Source organism: Rhinolophus hipposideros, assembly GCF_964194185.1.
Source record: "Rhinolophus hipposideros genome assembly, chromosome: X".
NCBI lineage: Eukaryota > Metazoa > Chordata > Mammalia > Chiroptera > Rhinolophidae > Rhinolophus > Rhinolophus hipposideros.
Window position 1 is genome coordinate 109,635,299 of NC_138046.1, and position 18,523 is coordinate 109,653,821.

Genomic DNA, 18,523 nt, shown 5'->3' on the forward strand with positions numbered 1-18,523 from the left:
AGAACAGCACAGCATTATTCACTAAAATGTTTCAGATTTCTCAAAATGTAGGCATACTTATTGTTTTAAAAATATCTTCAGACAAACCTACTTGGGGTTTTTTTTTTTTTTTTTGGACAAATACAAATTATTTTACTCCAAAATCACAATACTTTAACTCTGTTTTCACTATTCGTGCTAATGATCTAATACTCGATTTTCATTTAATTAGATCCATTTTAAAGAAGAAAATGCTACATTGTATGCTAACTAACACATAAGTAGTAATTACAGAAAAATATTGATCAGTCATGGGTCTTACCCAATAGAATCTGAGCATTTCTAGAAATGTCTTGCCAATGTAGCTTCGTTAAATAAGCCACAGTGAACTTTCAAGTAATAGAAATTTTGCTTAGATGACAAATGACATAGGAAACAGTAAGAAAAATAAAATGGGAACTGTGGAGTTTTCTATTTTAACTTTTGAAGGAAAAAAAACCTCATTCATACAACATGTGTTAAAAAAAAACAAACTTTGAAAAAAGCCTCCTTTCTAACACCGACAGCTCACTCACTGTTCTCCATTTTTACTCTATATTTTACAAATTAGATATTGTCTTTAAAATGTCAGACAAATTGCATTTAAATTTAAAATATATTTAGTTCTATTTCCTGGGACAACTAAGCTATGAAATGGCTTCGATTACCACATAAACACCAAGTATTAGCTAGCAGGCAGTTTATTCAAATCACAACATAAGATATTATGCCTCTCCTTGACAAAGATAGACAATATTGATTTTCCTTCCTCTGTCCAAACATCTGAGTGACCCTTTCATTTAATCTTACTCATTAGGAAACAATAAATTAAATCACTTTCTGATTATATTCTCACTTGTCCTCAACAGTGAAAATTTCCCTATTTAAAATATTCCTTATTAAGGAGAGAGATAATGCCCAATAGCAAATCAAATCATTTTCCTCCCAAGTCTTTTTAAAATGTTTCAGTTTCATAAAAAACCAACAGTTAAAAACCACATTGTTTTATTTTCAAACAAGTACCAAACCTAAATAAGCTGTGCATGTAAGAAACTCACTATGGATACTTACTTCATAGTATTTTTTAATGCAACGTCTGATGTCCAAGATCAATTTGTTGTTCAGCTGTACCAGAAAGTTCATAGGCGAAGCGTTACAGTTGATGTTACTGCAACGGTACAAGCTGGGCTCCATATCGGCTCCCTACAGAAGTCACGACAGACAATTACACGAAAGGTTATGAAAGGTTTCTTGTGCTTAGAAACTTACATGTTGTTCTGGGTGTACAATATTCTTAATTCACTTTATTGGTGAATTTTTAACCCTATTTTCTCAATTGCTTTCTCCCAAAGATCCTCTTAATCACATATACCTTGCTGTCTCTTGCCACCATCATAATGGAGTACGATGTCAAAGGGAAAACCCTAAAATCACTTTTTAAAAAACATTCAGTACATGACAGACTCTATGGATAAATTAATTTGCTGGTGAAAGTACCAGTAAAGTCACTTTACTGGAAATAAACATCCTTTTTAGATATATTAATCAAAATTTAAAATTTGCACTTAACTATTGTCTGTGTCTATGAGTTCTTGTTTCTCATTTGTTTGTCTTGTTCTTTTGTTGTTTTTGGTTTATATACCACATATCAGTCATTTCAAACGTGGATAAAGTAAGAGCTAATGACATTAGTTTGCTTTCATACTGTCAACCTAATTTTAAGAATAAAGCCTAAAAATTAAGTATTACACCACAAAGCAATCACCTACTGTCAGCCTAGCAGATCTAAAATTTCTGCAACACAACCCCCCATGAAATGTATTTGGGGGTGGGGAGGCAGGAAGAGTAGAAATTTGAAAGAATTAATTATTAGTAGTTAGAGAAAATGTCTTGTTTTGTTTTGTTTTAAGCAAAGACAAAGCAAATGTAATATATAGGAAAACTGTTGGGGTTTCTGGAGCATTTGTTTTCCTTCTTGATACTTAAAACATCTTGGTTTCGTGCTCCAATCTGGTACATAACCCTACGCGCCACACTAAGCAATTCCAGGTGGAAGAGATTTCAGAGCTTGACATCGGTTCTTCCACAGTTAGCCCATCTGCAAGTCGTCAAGCCTCCATGCAATTAACTATCTTATTTACAGCTGTAATGAAGCAAAACTCAAGGATTTAGCAAGTATTGCTGATCTGTGTCTGCCTCTTCCTTGCACTTGCATCCAAAGACTGCTTTGTTTTGATTCAAAAAAATGCAAAACATCTGCTGTTTGTCCAAATTAACTTAAAATAATTACTTTTAATTTAGATAAAAGATGTATTTTCTTTCAGCTTCAAGGTTTTACATGGTTCTGCTGCCTACTCATTTGCCAATGGCTAGTAGATGTATAACACTGCAGTGGAATCAAGTAAATTGGCTAGGTTTCAAGTTCTGATCCAAGGTCAGTGATACATTTTTTGGCAGTACTTCTTGAAAGGAATGTCTCCCTGTGACTTTTTAATGTCTGGCATGCAAAGACAGCAGAAAAGATAATCAGAGTACCTTTGTCAAAAAGGAGGCAAGTGGGATGTGTACAGATAAACAAAAACTTTTCAAAAACACTTAGTTCCCATTAAGTTGATTTAAGATAAAGAAAAATATTGCTCTATGTCTTAATAAATTGGGTTGGGAGTAGGGAAATATAGGTTACTAATTAAGGAATTACAATAAAAATACTTTAAGATAATGTAGATATTTTAAGAGATTCCATTTAAAAACCAAGGCCACACACTCTAGGAAGCCAAAAACAATATTCAAGCACATTCTACTTAGAGTTTTCAAGCAGAAATAAAGTTGTGAAGGTAGAATTCGTATGATGCTGAAATTCGTTAAACACATAAAAGCAATGTGCATGGTTTTTCCCTTTTTATACACACAGTGGGGAGAAAAGGCCTTTATACTGCTTCGCTTACAAAATGAAAAAGGAGATAAAAAGAAACAACTAACCGAACCCTCGAAGACACTATCGTAAATATTCTCAGTTCCACACACAGGGCATGGGCATTTGAATCTCTCGCAGTCCCTGTATTTCTCTTCATCGGTGAGCTGGGCTAGGCCACCACGTAGATCATCATTCTCTTCCTCCTTAAGACAATGATGCACTCTAAATTGGGTGGGGTCGAGTCCTATTGAGGTAAAAGAAACAACAAATTCAGTATGGTACAATTAGTTCAATTCCCATATCCAAAAAATACCCCAAAGAAGAAAACGCACAAAAGAAGGATTTTAAATTAACGCACACACACAAAACCATGTGCACTCAAGACAGAGGCTCATGCCACATGGACAAATGGCTTCTCTTTTTATAAGAGATTATAAATAAAACAAGTAAACAGCATTAAAACAATATACAAATATGCCAGTGGACATTTGGGTTTGGAAGTGACTAACGCCTTCTATAGGAAGGTTTTACTATTTTCTTCAAGTTTCAGTGAAAATCGCAAATACATGTGCACTGTTATTAAGAAAATCTCTTAAAATCAAAGTAGTACCATTAAAACTGAAAATATAGAATAAAAATCCCATTAAAGAAAACAAGTTCACTGCTATTACAACTCCTTCAAGTGCAGACACAACTGCCAACCCCGATTTCAATGCACTGGTCGATTCCATCTTGGCTCAGTAGTTAACAGCATGTAGGTTGCAATCTAATTCAGTGGTTAAAATTCAGTAGCAGCATCTAAGATAAAACGCGGCATGGTTTTTTAGTGTTCTGAATTCAGAAACTTAAAATATGTGCAAAAAAAAAAAATGAATCCACAGATCCTATGGGCCAAAGTGTTCTCGACAATCCAGAAACCAAATATACTTTCCATATTTCAGTCAAAATGACACAAGAAATCAATTGATGCATAGTTTATGCTATCTTGTTTCCCCAAACTATTTGAGGAAAGAAACATTTTAAGACCAACCTTAATTTACCCTTGGTCAAAGCATGTCTGTCAAAATCCACCATTCCAATTTACACATAATTATTCCACACTATACCTTATAATGTTTTCTTGAAAGCACCCCTTAGCAATCCCTAAGGATTCTAGGCTGTTTAGGAATCTAAGGAAAGCAATCATATTAATTTTAGTATAAAGGCAACTAAGTAATATAAAATAGTCACTGAGGAAAAAGTTCAAATACCCAAAATATCTAAAAATGTTTTTGACTCTATCGACAGCTACATAGGTAGGTAAGTAATCTAACAAGACCCTAAATCTTATTTGATCAATTGTCAAGTGTCATCTAGTAATTTATATAAAAGACTTGAGGCTGACTCTGACACAGGGGAAACGTGCTGAAGAAAGAATAAGGCTGAGATTTGAGTCTCAGTTTGTTTAGCTGTAAAATGGATATAGTACTCTGACAATGTGCTTTTGAAGTTTAAATCAGACATTAGCAGACAAACTGTTTTCGATGGTGCCTATCACGTGGTGAACACTCCATAAATGTCAAATGAATGAAAACATAAAATAATGGATGAACTCTTTAATCCAGATGACATTCATTCAACATTATGCATTTGGAAAACTAGATAAAACACATGCTTATGCTGCAGAGCAAGTTAATAGCTGCTCTTTGTAAGAATTAATCAATGTGAATATTTCCTAACATGATGGTGTATAATAAAAACAAAACAAAATACACATACAAAGCAACTTGAAAAACTGTTCTTGGTTAGTGACATAAATTACTGTAACATAGGTCGCTTGGCACCATGATTCAATATACTTTTTGATTTTACAAGTTACTTATCCCCTAAGAGAAACAGCAAATTAGTTAAGTGTGTGCCATTTAAAGACAAGGAGGGGCAGCAGAATTGAGTGAGAGACCATGCCTGTGAACGATGCCATTTCTTTTCTGTAGTGAAGGCTAACTTGCAAATTCCGTCAACTCTAGTTCTAAACCCAACTGTAGTCACATAATGTCTCACTTTATTTGCGATTATGAGAAAGCAGCTTCACCTCTTCTCTGATGGCATCATTATTCACCAACTGCCCAGACTATTACTATTCAAGAAGTAAGGAACAAGAAAAATAATAAGGAAGGGTTTTCTTAAAGGCAAGCTTCTTTCACAACCCAAAAATCAAGGAACAAAACAATGCTGGCTTTGCACATGAACAAAACTGGCTGGGCTGTGACAGAGAAGCCATGAAAGAGCTTTCCAGGCCTCCCCACCAGCCATGGCCCCTTTAGGTGCACCTCAGGCCCTGCGGGGGCAGGCTGCCTGCTGAGTAAGCCAAAACTAGACGGGGGTTACCTTGCTACTTATGGAGCACAGCCCAACAAGTGGCCACAAGTTATGAAAAAAATATCTGGCCTTATGAAACATCTATTTAAATGTCCATTTCCACAAGCAACCCTTATCTGCTCATGGAAATGACAAAGCCAACTGGCCTAGCTAATTACTTCAGATTTATTCCCAAGCTGAATTTATTCAAGAGAAGGGACTTCATTTCAGCACTCTTGGTCATAAATCAACGTTAAATTTTTAAAATATAAAGGGAGAAAACACTGTAATTACCTTATAAAATTAGGCATATAATGATCCTTGTACAGATTACTTGTATACAAAAATGTCCTAAAAAGTGATTTTGGGCGGGGGAGGACAATTATAAGTTCAACAGGCAAAATCACAGAGGGCTAAATTAAATCTTTTTAAGAAAACATACAATGTCATGTTAAAAAGTAAGGATCACCGCTGAGAGAATCTTTTTTTTTTAAAGGTCAAAATCTAGGCTTAAACAACCCCCTGGCTTATTCAACATATAATTTTTTCCAAATCCTCATGAAATTGGCAATAAGCAGCTTATTTCGAAGTTTCAGGAGACTTAAAAGTTTTCCTGCTTGTATATAACTCATTAAGGCTGGAGTGAAACAACAGGAAAAAAGTATCTGGTGCTGCCACCTAGAGGTGGATTCTGAATTTTTAAATGTGTGGAATAGAGCTGCTACAGAGCACTCCATTTCTAATTATTGTCTCCAAAATTAAAGACTTTTGTCAGAAATGACATCAAAGCAAAATCTTTATAATCGCAGTTGGCATACATGCATATACACTGTATAATCAATATTAAACCGCTCACCACACAGTAAGTAATCCTATTAGTCTTTGAGCAAGAGATGCAAGACTGAATTCCAAATTCCTTCTCTCTTCAACGGAGAGCTTTCTCTGAACAACTGGCTTAAAGAAATAAACTTTATGCCCCATTTGAGAAAAGGAACTTCCACTTCTACTAGACTAGCTTCTGACGGATGACTTGAATCATTTGGTCCGGCACAGAATAAAAGGAGCAGCCCACTTGGGCTTGGCACCAGTTCTCTGGAGGAATAGCAGCCGTGGTGTTCCCCACAATAAACAGAAATGATGCACGCTTTCATTCAATCCTATGACTCGTAGTGACCTACTCACACCACCTTTTCTTGGGCTAGGGGTGCGGGGGGCGGCACAGAAGGGGCAGTGGAAGAAAATTAAAATACTGTCATTTATAATTAGAAAATTTATAGGATCTCACATTATTTTGGGAACAGGATCAAAGCTCTCATGTTTCATGAAATATTTATAGAAAGTAACATCATCGGCATTGGGGTGAAGTTCAGCAGTGCTGTTTTTCACTTATATTCTTATATTCTTATTATACACACCTCCAAAAGTGACATTTAGCAAAAACATTATTTTTCCTATCATTGTACTTTCTAACCATTGTAAACTACCTGTTTTTAGAATGTTCACCTGCCACCATTACCAAGGAGTATTTACACTGTTCAAAACACAAGTCCCAAACACCGGTGAAAGAGAGGTTAATACATTTGACCAAATAATTTTCTTTCTCTTAAAGACAATGTCTCTATTAGTGCAACTGCAAATAACTACAGTAAAGCCAATTATGTATGTTCACACAAGGGGGGAAGAGGGAAAAATCCCTATGAATGAAACTCCAAACGAACAGACCAACTGGTATGTACAACCAAGCAGTTGCTTGTAATATGACTCACTTAAACAACTAGGGAAGCTAATTAATGGAATCCTACTGTGAACTTTTTCTCTAAAAATTTCTTTTAGGAAATAAATCATTTATCTTTTGCACAAATCCAGGCATTCTTATATCTGGACTTCTCAGAGAACAATACACAAACTGAAAATTTAGTATGATTAAAGAAAAATACTTAATAAATTTTTAAAAGGTGAATGCTACATCCATAGAAAGCCTTGCACAAGAATGTTTGACAGCTTTGTTCTTAATAACCAGAAATTGGAAGCAATCCAGATGCCCATCAACATAAGCATGAATAACCTAATATTAATATAATCTATCATGGAATACTACTCAGCAATGAAAAAGGATGAATACTGACAGAGGCAAAAAGATGAATGACTCCCAAAAATATGTTACGTGCAAGAAGCCAAACAAAAAAAGTATATACCATAGGAAATCATTTACACAAAATTCTGTAATAGGCAAAACTAACCTATCGTGATAGAAAACAGATGAGTGTTTGCTTTTGTGGGGGAGGGGGTACGGACTAGGAAGGGGTACAAGGGAACTCTCTAGGTGACGGAAATGTTCTGTGTCTAGATAAACTGTATGATACTCTTAAGATTGTAGCATTTCACGATATGTAAATTATACTTGGGGGGAAAAACAGCACACCAAAGACAAGATGTCTGTGGCATATATTTCCAAAGGACTCATTCAGAATGAATGTCTGCAAGTCAGTAAGAAAAGGACAACCCAACAGAAAAGTAGAATAAGACTTGAAGAGGCACCTCACAAAAGGAGACATTCAAATGGCCAACAGGCATGCAAACAGGTACTCAACACTGTTAGTCATCAAAGAAAGGCAAATTAAAACCACAACATTATTCCACCATAGAAGATGAAGAAGAAAGAAAACACCAAGGCTTGGTGAGAACACAGAGCACTCATACAGTAGGGGGTGTAAATTAGAACCACTTTGAAAAATTGGTAGTATCTACTAAACCTGAACATACGAGTACATGTCCCCCGTGACCTAGCAATTCTCCTCCTAAGTATATACCCAACAGAAATACATGCAATTGTTCCACAGAAGTCATGTGCAAGAATACTTAAAGCAGCGCTACTCATAATTGCTCAAATGTGGAAAAAATCCACAGGTGAGAAAAGTCACAGAGTGTGGTATATTCAAACAAAGAAATACTACACAGTAATGAAGTACAACCACATGGACCAATCTCACAAACATATTGAATGAAAGTAGTCAGACACAAAGAATAAAGACACAACTTGTATGACATGCAAAAATAAGAAAACCTCATCTGTGATGTCAGAAGTAACAATAGTAATTTTCAGGGGTAGAGGATAGCTTCTAGAAGGAGACATGAGGGTGCTTCTGGGGGTGTAGTAATATTCTGTTTTCTTGAGCTCAGTGCTGACTACACTGGTATGGGTTTACTTTGTGAAACTTCTTCAAGCTGTTCTGTTAGGTTTTGTGTACTTTTCTGTATGTATGTTACACGAGAAAATGCACATTGGAAAAGGTAAGAAAAGCGAGTACTGAATATTTCTTCTGATATACCTATGTTTGTTTCAAAATGTGTTACATTCCAACCAGACATCTTGTACCTCCTCACAGATGCACACACCATCACCTAGGAAGGAGTATGAGCAAAAATTAAAATAAAGTGAACTGAACTATGGGCACGTCTCTAGCGCTAACCTACCACCTTACAGGGAATACAGGGGACAGAGGAACATGTCAAAGGATACCACTGGGGTACCACTGGCCAAGACCAGAACAAGGGAAATTCTGTAAGGCAAAAACAAAACAAAATATAACAAAACGAAAACCAAACAAACCCCAGTATCTTTAACAAATAAGTGAAAAGGATGAAAAAAAGGTAAGAGGAGATTAACTCTCACATGGACCCTCAATGGACTCCAATTCAAACAAAGAGCTTTTTAAAAGAAGTACATTCATAATCTGACCAGAGAAATATGAACACTTATTAGATATTTGACAAAATGAAGGAAATGTAGGGTTTTTATTTTTAGTGATGATAATATTGTAGCTATGTTGAAAAGGGGGAATCCTTGTTTTGTAGAAATGCAAAATGAAATATTTACAGATAAAATTATATGATCTCTATGATATACTCTAAAATAATCAGGAGGAGGAAAAATGGAGTAAGGCTGGCCACAGTTGCAGACAAATGAAGCTGGGTGTCAAGCACACGCGGCTTCTTATGCAATTCTCATTACTATTTTACATGTTTAGAATTTTCCATAATAAAATATTTAAAAATACTGTAGATCCAACTTAAACAATGGACTATACACGTGCCAGACAACTGAAACTGCCTTTCCCACCAACCATAAACCTCTCCATAAGACAAATGAAAAATTTCTGAGTATTTTAAAAGAAATGTCATCCAAACCCCTGGGTTAAATAAACTCCAAAGATTTTTTTATTGTCCTGGAGATGATAACTCCCAAAATCTTGGCAGAAAAAAAAAATCCTGATGGGCAGCAGTTTCGTGATCTCACTCTGTTTTTAATGCCCTTGATGACATGTCTGAACGTGAATTTGAACTTCCTGAGACATGTATCTCTGCGCAGGAGAAAACTGCAGAAGTGTCTTCTTTCCTATTTCTAAATCTGAGAAAAGATAGTAACTTTATGTTGAAAAAATGTTTGGAAAGTCAATAGACCAAAAATTGCTTCTCTTACAACAAAGCCCTCTTCTCTCCAGATATGTTGGTAGATATGGGGGGAAAAGAGCCAGTCTGAAGGTCCCTAAACACCCACCATTTTAGAAGTGAGTTAGCAAGTATCTAGCCATTTTTTCTTCCTTCTGATTTTGTACAAAATTAGTAAAATAAAAATATTGACTTTTTTAACAAGAACCTCTAATTCACCATCTTCACCCTTTCCTGTCTTATTCACACACATATATATTCAATATAATTTAAGTATCTATGTACAGTGCTGTATTCAGCTGTTTTCACTTATTCTGTCTTACCCATTTTTCTACAGGCTACATAATCTTCGTGTCATTTTGGTGTACTTAATTAAAATAATGTATTTTTTTTTAAATGGACCTATAGTTAATAACATGGTATTGTATACTTCAAAGTTGCTGAGATTAGATCTTAAGTATTCTCACTACAAAAAGAGTTAACTGAAAAAAAAAAGAGTTAATATGAGGTGATGGATGTGTTAACTATCTTGGTCTTGATAATCATTCTACAATGATAATCATTCTACAATGTACGTACATCAAACCATCGTTGCTGTACACTAGATTTATACAATTATGTTTGTCAATTCTCCCTCAATAAAGTTAATTTTTTTAAAAATTGACCTAACTGAAATCAATAAATTCCCATTTTCCTTTGGAAACTCCAAGTGTTACGAAGGCAAAGTTAGGAATTACTAGTCTGAGCGATTATTCTAAACATGCTCTAATTTGGTTCCCAGTTGTCAGTTCTCAGAGGTCTCTGCTTGAGTAGGTGAGAAGTGTCACTGTAGGCCCTCAGCGTTGTGGGCTAGTGGGGCAGAAAAAAAATCATGTGCTTCCCTTATAGGGACGGAGGCGCAAAGCTTTGCAACTGATACACTTTAACAGGCTCTCTGTGAATTCCCGGACGTGCCACGGGGAGTGGCTGAGATGGCATGGACTACTGCCATGAAGGTGGGGGTGGGTAAAGGCAGCCATTCCAAGCTCCACACAGGCCTCTCCACAACACATTCCCACAATGCCTCAAATGCCTCCATGTCTATACACTCCTCTCTGGTGGCCCCAGCTAGAAGTGGTCTCTGCTCCCCTGAACATCAACAGTCCTTTATTTTACCTCTTCCGGGACATACCTGGTGTTGTCCACTAGACTTCCCCACAATGGTGAAATCAACTAAGTGTACTGGGCTGTATTTGAATAAAGAAGCTAAGGCTGAGTCAACTCTGTATCCCTAGAGCACCCATTAAGATGCTGACAGGAGCAGGTCTTCACCATCAGTCCATTCAATGGATACAAAACCAGGCTGGGAGCATGAGCCGTCTGGTCAGGCACGTGGAATGGCACTCCACCCTGGAAGAGGTGGCTCTTACCAGCTGACGAGATTTAATGTCCTACTTTGCATTTGGTGCGATCTACTTAAATTTTACTATTAATTATTTTATAGAAAATATTTAAGGTTTGGAAATGAAGGTCATGTATGGGCATTCTTCTACATAAGAGCTTAATCATGAAAAAAGGCAAAAGTCTTGATTGATAAAGTAATACCTGAGGCGCCTGCTGGTGACATCATTCTACTCCCAACCACCTGTATTGCATTCTACTCCCCATCTTTTGTAGTCTGTCAAAGGTACCCCAAACACCGCTTGGCCCAGTGTTGCACTTATTTCTTATAAGATGTTACTGGATCCTGTCTACTGAGAAAAATTACCTTCTGTAACATGAGTGGTACAGCCATTTTTTTAAAAAGAATTTTTACTTCTAATTTAACCCAGGAATGCACTAGGTTAAATGTGTCCTGTCTTGTTTCAAGCACTACTTTCAGAGATTAAAATTTTAAATTCTCACGTTCTTCAAACATCAATAATTTCTCAGGACAAATGAGAAAACTGCCCAGATGGGTAAATGCCTGAAATTTTTATCACTGACCATGAAGAAATGTACTTGACAGCTATTGTACAAATCATCACTCATTGGAGGAAATATATAATTCTAAGTATCGTTATACATGAAACGTAAATTTATTAAAGGATGAAACTCAAGAATGAACTTTAGACTATTCTCATCACTGGCTTGTTTTGCTAGGTACAGAAGACGATTTGGATGTTGACGCACACTGTGAATATTTCATCCACAGAATATAGAGAGCTTTCATTAGAACAAGAGAGAGAAAAACCTATAGTCTGGAGAACAAAAGCTAAGAGTTCCAAGTTTCAGTGGCCATGGTTCCCATAGGGCTATTGTATAGAAGAGTAATACTATATTTTTTTCTATTCACAGATGGAAAAGAGTAAAATTTTGCTTTATGTAAGCCCAATAGCAATAATCTTGCATGGGTTTCAGAAAAATGATACACATTTTACTGTGGGATAATGAGGACCATTAGTTATTAGAGAACAAATCATTCTCTTTCAATTCAACAGACTTACTCATTCACTCGTTTAATAGACTATCCTCTCTCCTTTTTACTAAAATGGCCTTCCCATACAGAATACCTGGCCATGCAACATGCCACCAGACAGACTTCAGGAGGTTTCTTGACGGGGAGAAATAGAAAATGTTCAAAGTGAAGCCACAGGATAAAAACCAACACTTGATGCTTGCCTTTCATTTCAAGGAAAGCGGTATAAAAGCAATAGAAAAAGAAAAAGGTAGTTGAAAAATATAGTTGCTCTCCACAAAAGAGTCTTAAAAATAAAAAATCATGAACTTAATAATTTTCCTAAATGAAATTATGCCATTATTCCTGATTTCTTTGTACTAACTCAAAGGACAAAGTATCAAACTTCACTAAAGTTTCAACACTATAATACATTTCATTAATCAAAGATAAAAACTACATTACAAGCAAGAGAATTATTTTATGTCTGTGATTAGGCAGTTGGAGGGCTTGTATTTTATGTATACATTTGTACACTTCAACTTATTTAACAGTGTCAGTTCACTAACTGCAGTTTTTTTATATAAAGAAAACAGATTTAGAATTTTAAAAACAAATTACAGTAATTTTATGCCTACAGCTTGCACCTCTTAGAAACCACGCACCCCCTAACACTCCCCTTACTTTCCCACCACTTCCCCATCTCCTCCCTCCTCCTCTCTAAAACCACAGGCTAAGTGAGAACTGATAGCAGGGCCCTCAAATCCCCTAGTGAAGAACAGCCACCCTAATTTTTCACTTGGGGTGGAGGAACAAAGGATGCAGATCAAAGGGTAGCTACTGAATAGGGCAGGGGGCAGATGCCTGCAAAGACCTGCCTGGTAAACGGCGATGTTTGCTCCAGATCTTCATGGTGACTGGCACTTGCTGCGCCACACTTCATGAACATGGGGCCTCCTCTGAGGAAAGAGGGAGAGAGGACTACGAGATTCACCACTAATGGAGACAGATATGTGGATACCACTGGTGATGGTAGGGGCTGCTGCGGGAGAAGAGGACGAGAAGGGGAGGAGGGCGACTGCACCACGACAAAAACCTCACACGCCTTCACTATAAAAACTGCTGCCATCAGCCAGATGGCTCAGGTGGTGAGAGCGCGGGCTCTGAATAACAGGGTTGCCGGTTCAATTCCCGCATGGGATGGTGGGCTGCGCCCCCTGCAACTGAAGATTAAAAACGGCGACTGGACTTGGAGCTGAGCTGCGCCCTCCACAACTAGATTGAAGGACAACGACGTGGAGCTGAGGGGCCTGGAGAAACACACTGTTCCCCAATAAAAAAAAAAATTGGGGGAGAAAAAAAAAACTGCTGCCAAGTGGCAAAGGATAAAAATGAGAAAAAATAAGATAAAAAGGGGGAGCAGCAGCAGCTCCTTCAGGGCCGAGGACATAGGCCCTTCTGGTAGCTCTAATCAGCTACCTGGACCTGAGAAGAGGCTGCCCAGAATAGCGTCCGCACTGCCAGGGCTTTCAGGTTATGAGGTCACCTAGAGCTTTCAGGTGATGAAGGAGGCGAGATGGAGACACGTGAGACCGTGCACAAGCAGCACAGCACGTTCCCTCTGGAGACGGGGATCAGTCAGCAATACCAGGAACCCTCTGAAGACGGGACCCACGAGGGCTGCCAGCTGGGAAAATTCCCTGTGAAAACTAGATTCATAAGGCAGCTTATTAGGCTGCTGCAGTTAGGATAGCCTGCCCTGAAGAAAGTCAAAATCTGCTTACTACTTAATGTAGATTTAAAAAAATGATCTGAAATATGACCCTGGAACCAACAGAATCAATCTGGCCCCCTCCTGATATGCGTATCTGAGTGGACGTCAGGGTATCTGGTGGGCAGGCTCCACCACCCTTTACTCTATCGCTCTTTTGCTGAAACACAAGGCTCCACACTTAGCTGAGAAATGTCACTCACGGGGTGGGGCCTGTTCCATTTACCCCTCCTCAGCACTGCAAAAGCCAATACCATGTGATGACACAAATGGAAAAACTGGGAATCTCACCGAAACAAAGAAACAGCTTTGCTCAGGGGTTTTCAGTGGGGAGGGGTGGGACCCACACTGGGGACAGAAGGGAGAATACGAAGCTCCTATGCTTCGTATCCACGCCATCCCACTCCTGGCTGAGGATACGTGTGACCCCATCTCAGAGCTAAGAAGGGCAGTGCAGGGTAGCACGGTCGTTAAGGGCACAAGCTTTATGGTCGCGCAGAGCTGGGTCCCAATCCAGCCATGGCCAGCCACTTACTAGCTATGTGACAAGACCAAGTGAGTCAGTCCTCTAAGCCTCGGCTTCCTTCTCTGCAAAACGGAATTAATACCCCGTACCCTCATGAGGTCGTTCCAAGGATTCAATGAGAAACATAAGCAAAATACTTATCACAGCACCCAGTAGAGTAAGCACTCAACGCAGAGGAGAGAGAGAAAAGAAGGAAGCTAAAAGACGTTATGCGCTTCCACTCCCACCTCCCAGCTGAGGATTTATAAATATCATCAAATACAACTCAACTTTGAGAATACATTATATGATGATTTGGGTAGCAGAATTTTATCTTCCTAATTATGTTTTGCTTAGGCAAATGTCAAAAATGAGCTTCCACTTCCAGAGCAGACACTGATGGGATAGTGGAAACGGGCTGGCAGGAGGAGCTCAGACACAAACTCAGCAGGGGCAGGATGGCAAATATGTGACTTGATCATTCATCTGTCCAATCTCAGACCGCAGACGTGCACTGAGCACTAACTATGTGCAGATCTCATGGACCGGAGGAGCGTGGGCATCTTTATGCAGGAACCTGGCAAGAGGGTGGGACGTGGCTGACGGCACGCACTGACCATGCCCTCTGCTCTGGGCCTGTTCCGAGCATCTCACACACACCACCGTATCACTCCCTCAGAGCAGCTCTAGTCCATGACTCCAGAAACCAAGGCTTAGACCAAGGTTTACAGGCTTACCAAAGCCACAGAGCCACAGCCGGCATTTGAACACAAGGCCCTCAGATGCAAAAGCCCATGGCGTAAGCCAGACGTTTCCATGAGAAGGGGGGGGGAGAATGTTCCATGAAGCAGGGACCCTGAATATACTGATTAAGAAATAAGGCTTGCAGCTAGATTAAGAAATACAGGTTGCAGCTAGAAAGTTAGAGTCTATAACTGCCAAAGGTGCCTCCGGACTTGACGTATAGATAGTGAGGACTTCGTTAGACAGTACTCTAAAAATGTTCATGTGTGCGTACAATGGAATAGAGAGTGGACAGCTTAAGGCAATATAACTCTCTACATGCTGGTCGTCTAGAAATGAAACCAACACAGGTTATGAAATATATTTCTAAGCAAGAAATGACAATCTGGTGACACAGCAAAATGTCAAAGAAACATTGAGGTTTCAGCGTTGGCTGGCACCTCCTGGGATGTTAGGAATCAGCCAATTCCTAGACGATAACAGGGAGTCCAATTTTAGAAGAATTTAAATACAAGTGAGAATAAACTTTTCAATGTTAAAAAAGTCCTGTTTTCTCACTTTACATGACAATACCTTTAGAGACAGAGATAAAATGACCCAATAATCAAGATACCATCAATCTCCTTATTAATAGAAATTCACTAATTAAAGCTACAACAACGTAAATTCAGAGACTTAAAATGGCGCCTACAATCCTCTCCATCCTTTCTTTTACCTTCCCTCCCTGTCCTCAGCATTTACTGATTGAGTACCAACTACGGAGCAGGCATGTGGTTACAGAGGCACCAAGTATGCAGGGTTCACAGTCTAAGAGGGGAGACAGACACTGGTCACCAAACCACCAAAGATAAATGCCCAAGCACAAACCAAGAAGTGCTCGCTCGGCACAGCGCCATGCCTAGAAAAGGGCCGACAAGAGTCAAAGGAGGGAGGACCCGTGCATTGCTGTGGACAGGTGAGGCGCTACATGAGCTCAGGGCACTTACCTAACCACGTTGCAATGAGGACAGCATCAATTCCATCTATGGGCTCACAGATCCGAGCCACGACTGGGTGGATCTGCTGGGCCAGGTAGTACTGGGTGTCAATGGTTAAATTGTCCTGTTTCTGCAGCTGCTCAGGTGCATAGGCCCTTTGACTCGCGCTCAGGTTTGACCCATCCTGCAAGAGGACATGGTATATAGGTCAAGTTGTGTCAAATTCAACAATACATACATACTTGCTTGGTCAAAAAGGACAATTCAAATGTTGTGTATTCAATTCCAAACACCAAGTCCTTTTGACCTGTGGGTGAATATTTCATATGCATCTAAGAGTAGGAAGATGAAGGAGAACATCTCGCCTACTGTCCAAGAATGTAAATCCAGCAGCATGTGTTGTGTTCTATTTTTTGTTGAAACATGAAACCAACAAGATGGCATAACTAGATTAAATAATTCCACCTGCCACATCACAGAAACACATTGAGAAGACTTGCTAACAATTAGTCTAGTCAGTCACAAGGGCCTTTTACGAGTGATGACAAGAAACATGTGTGGTCCTTTTATTATGTTAATGATCCCTTCATGTAGGCAACGTAGTCACAGTATCATCTAAAAGGCTCTGGGGGTAATACTTCCCCTGAGAGCTGTATGTATCAGTGAGACACAAACAAGCAAGGGGAAAAGACAGGGGGATGAAACTCACAGAGTAGTCACTTATGTACAAGATTTAATAGTTAAAGTAAAATTAATGAGGTATCTGGTGGACTGGCAGTGCCTTAGAAACAAAATATTTGGCCACTGGAATGAAGGGCATGTCACTTTGCGCTGTTTATGTGGCTCTTCAGGGCAAGGAAGATGGGTCAGAGAGCCTTTCGAGGGCTTCCCCTTAACTCTATAAAAAAGTTGTGAAATTCCGTGTCATTGGTGGTGATGCCACCATCATCTGTGAATCAAAAAGTCATCACTCTACTGGACCAACATCCAACTCCACTCTTCTTCTCGTCTGCAACAACAGAATTTAATATTCAGCTAGTAAATTATAACTATTTACAGTGCTCAGCTGCTCTGCAAAACTGATTATACTGTGAGTCGTCTTCTTTCATTCCTGCTACAATCAGTCCCTTCTCAGCTCAGTGCCCAGCGCAAGGTAGAGGCAACCTTCCACACGGCCATCTTTACCGCAACTGGAGCAGGGGCTTCCTTCTCTGGAGAGATTCCTGACGGAAACAAACTGGGATGCTTACCAACTAGGTTCTACCTATTCTAAGATATAATGAAATACCGAGAAAGGAAGCAAATCACAGATTAAAAAGAATTGCTTGTAATTGTTTTTCAGGAGTTTACAACACAGTAAAAAAATGGCGGAATTAACTTTAAATATTTCCCTTTCAGAAGTCTGAATTGTTAGATGAGAGTATGGTGATAGCCAACGACAGAAAGTGTGTGAAATATCTTTGGGCAGTGTCTTTACACACCACAGCTGCATGCAGAATGCCTTTTAACAAACATGTGAAATACCATTAATTTATAGAATTAGAGTTTTTAAAAAACTGGTCTGTCCTTCATATTATAGCAATGTTGAGTTTACTTTTAATGGTGAATAAAAATCAGATTTGTAGAGGCAAATGTTGTTTTTTTTTTTTAAAAAAAGAGCACTTGGGTTACTTTCCAATATATCATTAGAAGATGTTCTCATAGTAAAGTATTTTGTAAAAAAGCAGTTGACAATTTCTACACATATTCTCAATTGAAAAGACTTTATTTTAAATATCCACACAAAAGACTAGTTTTAACAGTAACCCAAACATATCTCCTATTGTATTTAAAAAATCTGAGCTCAAACATGACTAAATTAAAGGAATTGATAACATGGCAGGTTTCGCTGAATTGTATTGGAAAAACATTTAGGCCGTGACATAAGATCCACCCCTCAAAGACCTAATTCTCAAACCTAGCAAGACCCCATGGTGTATGCAGTAACATGTAGCACACACCTTTAAAAACAGACTAAGGAGCCATATTGTTCTTCCTGGAAGTGCCCATGTAGTAATTTGTGAACTTCAAAACACATACCTCACAGAGACAACCAGGTGGAGTTAATTCATTCAAAACTATGTAGTCATCTTTAGTAGGAAACTAATGGAAAACATTTTTAAACAGGAGATAAGCGGGCCCCTTCAAATGTTACAGGCATGCCTTATGGAAATTATGTCCACTGAAAGTTAAATAATTGAGAATTTAAAACTTAACCAATAAGTGGAAGTTGATTTCAGATCTCAGCAAATAATTCGTGTAGGTTTTACAAGACCATGAACTATAATATAAATTAGGTACCAAAAATATTACCCTGAACTCATCTGAATTTATAGTCTGAATAAATTATCAG

At 38.4% G+C, this 18,523-nt stretch overlaps 1 protein-coding gene across 3 annotated transcripts in view; it reads right to left on the reverse strand.

Annotated features, from left to right (window-relative positions):
* POLA1 (DNA polymerase alpha 1, catalytic subunit) overlaps nt 1-18,523 on the reverse strand; it is a 282,912-nt gene that overhangs the window by 139,547 nt on the left and 124,842 nt on the right. For all 3 annotated transcript variants that reach the window (XM_081042752.1, XM_081042753.1, XM_081042754.1), the window contains exons 32-34: nt 16,141-16,315; nt 2,998-3,176; nt 1,090-1,221 (exon numbers count right to left, since the gene is read on the reverse strand). In XM_081042752.1, the coding sequence (XP_080898878.1) occupies nt 1,090-1,221; nt 2,998-3,176; nt 16,141-16,315 (486 nt within the window). The remainder of the gene's footprint in view (nt 1-1,089; nt 1,222-2,997; nt 3,177-16,140; nt 16,316-18,523) is intronic.